Genomic DNA, 12,298 nt, shown 5'->3' with positions numbered 1-12,298 from the left:
CAAAATGTGCAGCTTGGCTGCACATTTTGTTTTCTGAATCGCGCAGGAATACCTAATAGGGCCATCAACATGCATTTGCATGTTGCGGGCGCTATTAGGTTTGGGGGGTTGGACGCACGTTTTCGGCCCCTTACTGAATAAGGGGTAACGCTAGTGGGTCGAAAACGTGCGTCCAATAGAGGGTTACAGTGCGCTCTGTCTGAGCGCACTGTACTGTATCGGCCCGTTTGTGAGTTAGAGGTAAAGACAATCGGAAAGATAGCCAGCACCCTCTCTGTGAATAGACTTAAAAACCAAGACTACGGAATCACTTCTGCATCCTAACTTCTTGTGGACCAATAGGAGGGCCTGAGTTTTGGGAGTAGGTGTGACTTGTTATAGGAATGTGTCTTCTAGTTTGTCTAACCTATGTTTTGCATTAATACCTTTTATAATAGAGATTACGTTCAGAGTTGCATTTTCCCTAGGTCTTTGCTTCCTGCCCTGTCCTGCATACAGACCTGTCTACTTCACCTTTTGGATATGAGTTGGGACCCAAAGGACCTATCTTTCTTTGTCGATATAAAACTTCCAGAACTCCTTTTAAGCATGTCGCAGGAAAATATAAGTATCCATGACAACGTGATTTGGTAAGAGAAATAATGCATTCTTGCTGTTTGATACAAATGTTGATTTTCTTCAGAAGCTAATCGGTAGAGTAAATAGTTACGGGCGGTGACTGTATGAGTGAATAATGATTTTTTACGAATTGCAGTTCACTTTTAGGAAGATGAATGGTCTAGTGGTTAGTGCAACTGGTTCAGAATCAGGGAAACCAGGGCTCAAATCCCACTCCCCCCCCCCCCCCCCCCCCCCCCCCCCCCCCCCCCTCATGACACTTCTTGTGATCTTGGGCAAGTTGCCTCAGGTACCCACTTAGATTGTAAGCTGTTTTGGGCAGGGACCTATTGTATCTGAATTCTAAGAAGGCTGTGAGCTACCTTGAGCATCATGTGGAAAGGCTAAAAATCCAAAAATTCTAATAATTACATGGGGCATGTTTTAGGGTTTTATGGGCTGACCCATTTTATTTAGTGAGATACTCTTTCCTCCCTCCCCCATGTCTTCTTTGCAACTGAGTCTTACTTTTTAATTCTCACCCTTTCCAGTCAGTGGAATGAATATGATGAGGTGGAAGATTACAAGCAGAACTGCGAGTGGATGGACGAATGTCAGGATGGCATGTTTGAGACGTGGTATGAAAAGATAGCTCATGCAGATCCAGAGAAGCGGAGAAAGGTGAGATCGCTTCATTAAGATTTCATACTTTTTTGTTCTTCTTCTTTAAGAATGTTTGTACATAGCAAGGTCTTTATTCAGAAGCATTTAGATGGATAATTCACAAGTTATCCAACTAAATGAATATTTGGGCACATAACTGGCTATATTTTAGCCAGTTAATGAGTTAGCTGGATAGAATTTAGCTGGCTAAGTTAGGGGCATTCCCGGTGTGTAACTGGGAAGGGTTGAGCTAGCTGGTTATGTTATCTGGCTCACTTGGATATTCAGAGTTAGCCAGCTGACTTAGTCCTAGATTTTTCAAAGAGCTGTTGCCAGAAAAGGCGCGGGGGGAGGGGGGGGGGCGATAGTGTGCACCCGGCCACATCATGGTGGTGTGTTTTTGCCTGCTGCAATTGCCCCAATAGTGCCTCTACAAAAGGTGTAGCTATTTCCAGTGCTACACTGATAATGGCGATAATGTGTAAAACATTATCGCCTGCAGTGCTACCAGGCCCAAAATACTGTTAACGCCACCCTAACCCCTCTCCTTTCACTCATTTTAATTTTAACACCACAATGCGGTTATCATGTGTGTTAGGGCAGTATCGCATATGATGATGCCCTAATGCACGCGATAACCCATCATATTTTGAAAAATGACCTTGTTGGCTGGCTAAGTCTGGTCGGGCCAAAGAGCTGTCCTAAAGTTAGCTGGATAAAGTTAGCCATATTTTGTACCTGTAATACCCACACACATAAGAACATAAGAAATTGCAATGCTGGGTCAGACCAAGGGTCCATCAAGCCCAGCATCCTGTTTCCAACAGACACCAAACCAGGTCACAAGAACCTGGCAATTACCCAAACACCAAGAAGATCCCATGCTACTGATGCAATTAATAGCAGTGACTATTCCCTAAGTAAACTTGATTAATAGCCGTTAATGGACTTCTCCTCCAAGAACTTATCCAAACCTTTTTTGAACCCAGCCACACTAACTGCACTAACCACATCCTCTGGCAACAAATTCCAGAGCTTTATTGTGCGTTGAGTGAAAAATAATTTTCTCCGATTAGTCTTAAATGTGCTACTTGCTAACTTCATGGACTGCCCACTAGTCCATTATTCGAAAGTGTAAATAACCGAGTCACACCTACTTGTTCAAGACCTCTCATGATCTTAAAGACCTCTATCATATCCCCCTCAGCCGTCTCTTCTCCAAGCTGAACAGCCCTAACCTCTTCAGCCTTTCCTCATAGGGGAGCTGTTCCATCCCCTTTATCATTTTGGTTGCCCTTCTCTGTATCTTCTCCATTGCAACTATATCTTTTTTGAGATGCGGCGACCAGAATTGTACACAGTATTCAAGGTGCGGTCTTACCACGGAGCGATATAGAGGCATTATGACATTTTCCGTTCTATTAACCATTCCCTTCCTAAGAATTCCTAACATTCTGTTTGCTTTTTTGATTGCTGCAGCACACTGAGCCGACGATTTTAAAGTATTATCCACTATGATGCCTAGAACTTTTTCCTGGGTGGTAGCTCCTAATATGGAACCTAACATCGTGTAACTACAGCAAGGGTTATTTTTCCCTATATGCAACACCTTGCACTTGTCCACATTAAATTTCATCTGCCATTTGGATGCCCAATCTTCCAGTCTTGCAAGGTCCTCTTGTAATGTATCATAGTCTGCTTGTGATTTAACTACGCTGAATAATTTTGTATCATCCGCAAATTTGATAACCTCACTCGTCGTATTCCTTTCCAGACCATTTATATATATATATATATATATATATATATATATATATTGAAAAGCACCGGTCCAAGTACAGATCCCTACGGCACTCCACTGTTTTCCCTTTTCCATTGAGAAAATTGACCATTTAATCCTACTCTCTGTTTCCTGTCTTTTAACCAGTTTGTAATTCACGAAAGGACATCGCCTCCTATCCCATGGCTTTTTAGTTTTCGTAGAAGCCTCTCATGAGGGACTTTGCCAAACACCTTCTGAAAATCCAAATTCAGTACATTTACCAGTTCACCTTTATCCACATGTTTCTTAACCCCTTCAAAAAATTGAAGCAGATTTGTTAGGCAAGACTTCCCTTGGATAAATCCATGTTGACTGTGTTCCATTAAATCATGTCTTTCTATATGCTCTACCATTTTGATCTTGAGAATAGTTTTCACACACACATACTTAAGTTTCCAAAGGATCAGCCTGTGCCATCACATCCAGAGATCTCTCTCCTCCTCGCTGTGTCTCCTTATACACTAAAAAATGCTTGTGAAATCTCCCTCTGATTTCTTAAGTCTCAGGCACAGCTGCGTGGCCTTCATTCTCTCTCAGGCTTTAATTGCTAGCTTTCTCATCATAGATCTTTTGGAAGAACTAAATAAACATACTCTTGCCTATTTGTAAACATTTCACAATTCAAGGCCTATGGCCTTCAAACTAGTCTGGGTGAAAACTCTGATTCCCTGTACGTACCCGGATCAGTCCAGACAGTGAGTTATGTCCCCCTTCCTGCACTTGGAGACAGAGCAAAAACTGTAAGGATGTTCCCTAATAGGCTGGAGCGCCCTCTGCATCCCTTCAGTATTACTCTGACTCCAGCAGATGAAAAGTAGCACCTGCGGTTCCCCATTATATTTGGATAGGCTTTGTTTCCTTTTCCTTCACTTTCTTCATTGTTTTTCTACTTCCTGTATGAATCAACTTTAAAAAAAAAATTTATTGATCTTTCTTTCCCTGTATGTACCAGGATCAGTCCAGACTGCTGGGTTATGCCTCCCGTCCAGCAGATGGAGTCAGAGAAAAGCTGAAAAGCACCCCCTAGATATACTGGTATGCCCCTGCGATCCCTCAGTATATCTCTGACTCCAGCAGATTGAGAGGCATAACCTGCGGTCCTGATCTTTTCTAAATTTGAGTTTGGTTATTCAGGTTTGACTTTTTGCTGACCTTTGACTAGATCAATTTATTTTGTTTAAGGTAGATCAGCGGATAGGTTTGGTTTCTGTCCTTTCTTTTCACATGCGCTGGGCGAAGTTCTGATTCTTGGCAGGCTTGGCAGGGCAGTGCCCTAAGGCCTATTTCCTGGAGATAGTGATCCCTTGGGACCAGGGGGAGTATTCACCGGTGGGCCGGTCACTCCTCCCCCCTGTATGTATATTCCAGGGGTCTTTCACCTCTGAAGGGGGCTCAACTATCACAGAAAGGAAGTGGGGATCAGATTTTACTTTTATTAAAAAAAAAACCAAAACACACAGTAAGTCCTGTTGGTGGCAGGCTGTTTGATCGCTTTGTTGGCCCCGGCCTGCCACGCTAGAGTCCTGGGACTCTGGAGGGGGTGGCCTGGTCACCCGGCACGTTTTTATTTTACCTCAGTCACAGCTCTGCTGTTTTCGTGCGCTTTTGTTTTCCTGCTCTAGCAGCTTCGGGCTGCTATGCCGCGTGCGTTGGCCTGCGGGGAGTCGGGGGCGCGGCTCTCTCGAGAGGGTCTCTGCTCCCGTTGTCTTCCCGGGGGCGAGGGACCCTCTCAGAGGCCGAGCGCTGCCCGTGGGTCCCCCCCTTTCGCGGCCATCTTGCCATGCCGAGTAGCGAGGATGCAGTGTCGGACGGAGGGGATTTCCCTCCTGATTCTCCTCTGGCCCTCAGCCCACAACGAGATCCCGATTTCGCGGCACATAAACCCCAGACCCGCGGAGACAGCTTTAAAAAGGCAAGTGCCATTTTCTTCGTGGTTTGTTCTGCTGATGCATCAAGCCTTCCTAGAGGCAGAGGCTGGCTGGGAGTATGCGGGTCCCTCTCCCCCTAAAGTCTCCAAGTCCGCTGCAGGCACTGGGGATACAGGGGTTCGTTGTCCCTGGCCGCCAGTAAATCCAGGGGATGCAGAGCCAGTAGGTCCTGTTCCTAGACCCCCTTGATTCAGGATGTAGGGGGTGATTTAGAGGGAAATGTCCCGGTTGAAGGGGATGACCCCCCAGATCCTCCGTTTGTTTGGTAAGGACGAGCTGGATCCCTTAATCCCGCAGGTCTTGAAAGAGCTTGAGATTCCGGCCCCCCTGCTGGAAACAGATGTTTCCCCGGGATATTTTGTTTTGGTGGGAATTAAGGGACCCCCTCAGACCCTCTCATTTCATCCAAAATTATTTCAGATAGTATCTAGGGAATGGGATTTTCCAGAGGCCTCATTAAGGGTTAGCAGGGCTATGGAGAAGCTGTACCCCCTCCTGGCTGAGTCATTAGATCTTCTCAAGCTACCCAAAGTGGACTCGGCGGTCACAGCCGTCATTAAACATACTACTATTCCCGTGATGAGGGGAGCAACGCTTAAGGATCTCCAGGATAGGAAGCCGGAGGTTTTGTTGAAGCGCATTTTTTAGGTTTCTGTATTAGGTGTCCGGGCTGCGGTCTGTAGCAGCCTCATGCAGAGGGCTACGCTTCGCTGGGTACAGCAATTGCTTACGACCCAGGACCTACCACCTGAAGAGGCGGAGCAGGCGAACCGCATGGAATCTGCAGTCGCATATACTGCAGACGCCTTATATGATCTCTTTCGGACTTCCGCCTGCACTATGTCCTCGGCGATATCCGCAAAGCGCTTGCTATGGCTTCGACATTGGTCTGCGGATGCTTCCTCCAAGTCCCGATTAGGTTCCTTCCCCTTTAAGGGGAAATGGTTGTGCGGAGACGAGCTGGAGCAGCTCATTAAGGACTTGGGGGTCAATAAGGTCTACAAGTTGCCCGAGGACAAGCCCAAGCAGTTTCGCACTTTTGGGAATTTTAGAGGCCGTTTTTGTGGTCAACGACGGTTCCATGCGGGGAGTGGTGTTTCCTCCGCACAGAGACAACAGGCGTCTTGGTCACAGACTTGGACGCACTCCTTTCGTGGCAGACGGCCTCAACATTCGGCGGCATCACATGCCTTTACTCCCAAAAAGACAGCACAATGAAGCAGCGCCAGCCCATTCCTCTGTTCCTTTAATCGGGGGTCGCCTGTCCCTGTTTCGGGAGGAATGGGTCAAGATAACATCGGACCAGTGGGTCCTCGTCGTTATAAGTCACGGTTACGTTTTGGATTTTGCTCGCCCGCTCCGAGATCTGTTTCTTGTGTCCCCTTGCAGCCCTTCGGCAAAGCAGCAAGTTATTGCGCAGACGGACCGTTTACAGGAGCTGGGAGCGGTGGTCCCAGTCCCACCTGCCGAGCATCGACCGGTTGGTATTCCATTTACTTCGTGGTTCCAAAGAAGGAAGGAACATTCCGACCGATCTTGGACTTGAAACAGGTCAACAGAGCTTTGCGAGTTCCGCGTTTTCGCATGGAGGCGCTGAGGTCTGTCATTGTGGCCATCCACAAGGGAGAATTTTTGGCTTCTTTGGATCTAACTGAGGCGTATCTCCACATTGGAATCCAGGAGCACCATCAGAGATTTCTGAGGTTCATGGTTCTGGGGGACCATTATCAGTTTTGCGCCCTGTCGTTCGGTTTGGCGACAGCCCCCAGAATTTTCACCAAAGTATTGGTGGTGGTCGCGGCTTCTCTTCGCTGCCAAGGGATACTAGTGCATCCCTATCTGGACGATTGGCTCATAAGGGCCAAGTCGGAAGCTCTGTGCACGCTAGCGGTTCAGTCAGTGGTGGAGCAGCTACAGGCGCTAGGTTGGGTGATCAACTTCCCGAAGAGCCATCTAACCCCAACTCAGCACCTGGAGTTTCTGGGAGCCCGATTCGATACCTCGGTGGGCAAAGTATTTCTTCCACGACAACGAATGGTCAGTTTAATGGCTCAGGTGTGGAACCTGTTGGAACTGCCATTGCCTACAACCTGGGATTATTTACAGGTACTTGGGCAAATGGCTTCTAATCTGGAAATGGTCCCTTGGGCCTTTGCTCATATGCGCCCTTTGCAGGGGGCACTGCTTTCCCGCTGGGATCCCAAGTCAGAGGACTACAACATGCTATTGCCCTTGCTGGAGCCAGCACTGTCCAGTCTCAGTTGGTGGTTAATACCGGCCATCTCCTTCAGGGGGTGGACTTGGAACCTCCACCTTGGATCATTGTTATGACAGATGCCAGTCTATCCGGGTGGGGTGCGGTCTGTCAGTCCCGAGCAGTGCAGGGACGATGGCCCCCCGGCAGGCCACATGGTCTATCGACCCGCTTGGAGACCCGGGCGGTTCGTCTGGCCTTGCGTCAACTCCTCCCAATGGTGCACCATCGGGCGGTGCAAATTCTATCAGACAACATACCACCGTGGCGTATATAAACAGGCAAGGAGGCACAAGAAGTCGCCCGGTGGTTGCCGAAGCGACTTTGTTAATGGCCTGGATGGAACGCAATCTGACCCGCATCGCGGCCTCACACATCGCAGGTGTGGACAATGTTCAGGCAGATTTTCTCAGTCGACAACACCTGGATCCAGGAGAGTGGGAACTGTCGGCCGAGGCGATGCAACTCATAACTCGACGTTGGGGGACACCGCGCTTGGATTTAATGGCAACTCGGCGAAACGCCAAAGCGACTTGCTTCTTCAGTCGAAGGAGGGAACGTGGATCGGAAGGGATAGATGCGCTGGTACTTCTGTGGCCTCCATGCATCCTCCTTTTATGTGTTTTCCCCGTGGCCCCTAGTGGGAAAGGTGTTAAGACGCATCGAATCTCACCGGGGTCTGGTAATTCTAGTGGCCCCGGAGTGGCCAAGAAGGCCGTGGTTCACGGGTCTGGTCAATCCGGCAGTGGACGGTCCATTGTGTCTCGGTCATCTTCCAAATCTTCTGAGTCAATGCCCAGTATCTTTCCATCTGGCGGATCGCTTTTGTCTAGCGGCTTGGCTTATGAGCGGAGACAACTGAGAAAGAAGGGTTACCCGGAAGCGGTGATTTCTACTTTTCTCAGGGCACGCAAGTCCTCGACGTCTCTCGCCTATGCTAGAGTTTGGAAGGTCTTTGACTCCTGGTGCAGTAGGTTAAAGCTGTCACCACGGAGGGCCTCTTTGGGGCATATTCTCGCGTTTTTGCAGGATGGTTTGAAAAAGGGCTTAGCTTACAGTTCGCTTTGCGTGCAGGTAGCAGCCCTGGGCTGTCTGAGGGGCAGGGATTGATGGTTCTTCTCTTGCCTGCCACCCAGACATTGCTCATTTTTTACGCGGGGTTAGGAATTTGCGTCCCCCTGTTAGGGCTCTATGTCCATCCTGGAGCTTGAATTTGGTTCTCCGCGGTGTCTGCGCTTTTCCATTTGAACCTATCAAGAGAGCCACTTTGAAGGATTTAACTCTCAAAACAGTATTTCTAGTGGCTATTTCTTCAACTCGTCATGTTTCGGAACTTTAGGCATTGTCGTGCAGGGAGCCGTTTTTGCGTATATCTGAGTCCAGGGTGTCCCTGTGCTCGGTACCTTCTTTCTTGCCTAAGGTGGTTTCGGCCTTCCATGTCAATCAGGCGGTGGAATTACCTGCGTTTTCTGAGGAGGATATCTGCTCTTCTCAAGGTCGGGATCTGAGGCGTTTGGATGTCCGGGCACTTCTGCAGTACTTGGAGGTGACTAATGATTTTCAACGGTCTATTTGTTTTGTAGAATGTCCCCAAGAAGGGTCTTCAGGCTTCCAAGACTACTGTCGCCCGCTGGTTGAAAAGCGCGATTGCTTCCGCATACATTGGGTGCGGACGGCCTGTATCGGATGGGCTTAAGGCTCATTCTTTTCGTTCTCAGACAGCATCATGGGCTGAAAGTCAGTTTGTGTCTCCCCAAGAGATTTGCAGGGCGGCCACTTGGAAGTCCTTGCACACAATTCGCTCAGCATTATCGGTTAGATATCCGTGATCCGTCGGCGGATTGTTTTGGTAGCACTGTGATTCGAGCGGGACTCTCTGGGTCCCACCCCATTTAAGGCGGCTCAGGTACATTCCAGCAGTCTGGACTGATCCTGGAACGTACAGGGAAAGGAAAATTAGTTTCTTACCTGATAATTTTCGTTCCTGTAGTACCTAGGATCAGTCCAGACGCCCGCCCAAATCTGTTTGCTATTGGAGAGTCCACTCGTATTTCTTTCTGTTCCTTTGTCTCCTTACAGTTCCTGCAGCTGCAGAGTATCGGAATACGTGTTGATGCATAGTTTCAGGCAAGTTATACAGTGTTTTCTATTTTCATTTAGGGAGACAAGTTTGTTTGTGTTTTCAGAGCACTAGGCCTACTTGATCTAGTCATTGGTTGAGTTAAAGGAGTTTACTATTCAGCAGGAGTGGATGTTTCTATGATTCATTCTGCTTTGATATTCTTTATACTGAGGGATCGCAGATGGCACACCAGTATATCTAGGGGGTGCTTTTCAGCTTTTCTCTGACTCCATCTGCTGGACGGGAGGCATAACCCAGCAGTCTGGACTGATCCTAGGTACTACAGGAACGAAAATTATCAGGTAAGAAACTAATTTTCCTTTAATCTTCCCATCTCTGAGCTTGCAGACAGAACTTGTCAGGGACAGTTTTCAATTGTTTCCTCTCTGTCTGTGCATTTGGAGTAAGTTTCTGTACTTTGAATAAAAACTAAGAAGTAAAATAACAAAAAAAACAGTGATCTTAAAAAAAAAATATAAACACAAGGATTACACAGAATATTTTATTGTTGATGGCACGGTCATATACAAATATAAGAGGTGGTAGGTGGTGTGTTTATGATTATGATTATATATAAACAACTATGGGGTAACCGGAATGGTCCCTTTAAGAAGTATTATATGAAACCACCACTAATCACTTCAATACATTTAAAAATCAGAGTAGAGTTGTCTACTACAATAAAATTATAATTTCCTAGCGTGTAGCAGATGGACTCAGGACCAATGGGTATAGTGTACTCCTGTTAGCAGTTGGAGACGGATCAGATTTCAATCTGACGTCAGCCCCTAGTACATATACCCCTGCAGGAAGTGCAGCTCCTCAGTATTTTCCGTCTCCATAGCAGTTAGGGACTATCTGCACGCTCTCAGAGCGTTAGACCAAAATTAAAGAACAAACAGATCCAACGCTCAAGTACCCAGATACTTCAGCCGCAGGCGGGATCCGCAGTCCCAGGTGATCGACGCCCTGGTACAGGCCTGGCCACCGGGGACCCTGCTATACGCTTTTCCGCCATGGCCCTTGCTGGGCGCAATCATTCACAAGATTCAGCGGCACAGGGGGCTAGTTCTTTTGGTGGCCCCGGACTGGCTAAGAAGACCCTGGTACGCAGACATGAGAAGACTACTGGCAGGGAATCCTCTACCCCTGCCTCCACACAGAGACCTGCTACAACAAGGTCCCATCCTCCACGAGGACCCAGCTCAATTCTCTCTTACGATCTGGCCATTGAGAGGGCCCGCCTGAGAAAGAGGGGATACTCGGGGGCAGTAATAGATACTCTCCTCCGAGCACGCAAGTTCTCCACATCTCTAACATACATAAGGATCTGGAGAGTCTTTGAGGCCTGGTGCGAAGACCACAATGTCAAACCACGTTCCTCTAAAGTTCCCGTGATCCTGGAATTCTTACAGAATGGACTACAGAAGGGTCTGTCCCTCAACTCCATCAAGGTACAGGTGGCCGCATTGTCATGCTACGGCTCCAGGAGCGAGGACAACAGCATAGCCTCGCACCCAGATGTATCACGCTTCCTGAAAGGAGTCAAACACATTCGCCCACCACTAAAGTGGCCAGGGCCCCTGTGGAACCTCAACCTCATCTTGGAATTCCTAGCGGGATCCGCCTTCAGACCTCTCCGAGGCCTGTCCCTCCATCTGTTAACCTTGAAGACTGTGTTCTTGCTGGCCGTGTGCTCGGCCCGCCACATCTCAGAGCTACAGGCTCTGTCCTGCCGTGAGCCATTCCTCAGACTCGCCCCGGGGACCATTCAGCTATGCACGATTCCCTCCTTCCTCCCCAAAGTGGTCTCACACTTCCACCTTAACCAAACCATCTCACTACCTACGATGGACGGCTTGAAGGAGTCGGAAGAAGCCCGTAGTCTGCGCCATCTCGACATCGGCAGACTCCTAGCCAGATATCTGGAAATGTCGGAACCAGTACGAAAGACGGACCACCTTTTCGTCCTTCACAGCGGGAAGAGGCAAGAGGAAGCGGCCTCGCGGGCAACCATTGCCCGCTGGATCAAGGAAGTCATCAAGGCGGCCTACGTAGAAGCGGGAAAACCACCACCTCTACAGGTCAAGGCCCATTCCACCAGAGCCCAGGCGGTTTCCTGGGCAGAAACTAGAATGCTGTCAGCTGCCGAGATCTGCAGGGCGGCAACGTGGTCCTCCATCCATACCTTCTCCAGATTCTATCCTCTGGATGTTCAGGCTCGGGAGGACACAGCATTTGCAAGAGCAATCCTAAATGGACAACTGGCAGCCTCCCACCCAGTTCTGGAGTAGCTTTTATACATCCCATTGGTCCTGAGTCCATCTGCTACACACTAGGAAATGGAGAAATTACTTACCTGATAATTTCGTTTTCTTTAGTGTAGACAGATGGACTCAGCAGCCCACCCTCAGCTGCCGTTATACATGGTCCTTCAACGAACAAGGGTAAGCCATGCTTTCATTTCCCTAGGGCATCCACCCTGCCGGATGTCTTCGCTTTCCGGTTGGGCACACTGGCGGTCTCCAGCTATAGTCAACCAACCAGTTCAAGTTAATCAAGTTAATCAAGTTTTTAACGTTCTAACAAAGTTATCTAAGTTAATCATATTTAGTTAATCAATCAGTCAGTCACACATATATCCACAATGCTTTGCAAGGAAGAATACTGAGGAGCTGCACTTCCTGAAGGGGTATATGTACTAGGGGCTGACGTCAGATTGAAATCTGATCCGTCTCCAACTGCTAACAGGAGTACACTATACCCATTGGTCCTGAGTCTATCTGTCTACACTAAGGAAAATGAAATTATCAGGTAAGTAATTTCTCCAATATAGTAGTGGGTTTTGTTTGTTACTAGTGAAGTTTTCAAGGTGAACCCATTTTGAGTGGTAGTTTAAGTGCCGGTTTGAT

At 48.1% G+C, this 12,298-nt stretch overlaps 1 protein-coding gene across 1 annotated transcript in view; it reads left to right on the top strand.

Moving 5' to 3' along the window:
• The window catches only part of ZZEF1 (zinc finger ZZ-type and EF-hand domain containing 1), a 335,589-nt gene that overhangs the window by 180,018 nt on the left and 143,273 nt on the right, over positions 1-12,298 (top strand). Inside the window, 2 exon segments of the mRNA XM_029612069.1 lie at positions 468-629; positions 1,149-1,278. Coding sequence (XP_029467929.1) covers positions 468-629; positions 1,149-1,278 — 292 coding nt within the window.

The sequence above is a fragment of the Rhinatrema bivittatum genome, chromosome 8 (genome assembly GCF_901001135.1).
Source record: "Rhinatrema bivittatum chromosome 8, aRhiBiv1.1, whole genome shotgun sequence".
Lineage (NCBI taxonomy): Eukaryota > Metazoa > Chordata > Amphibia > Gymnophiona > Rhinatrematidae > Rhinatrema > Rhinatrema bivittatum.
Note: the sequence above shows the minus strand (reverse complement) of the source record. Positions and strands in the feature narration are given on the sequence as shown.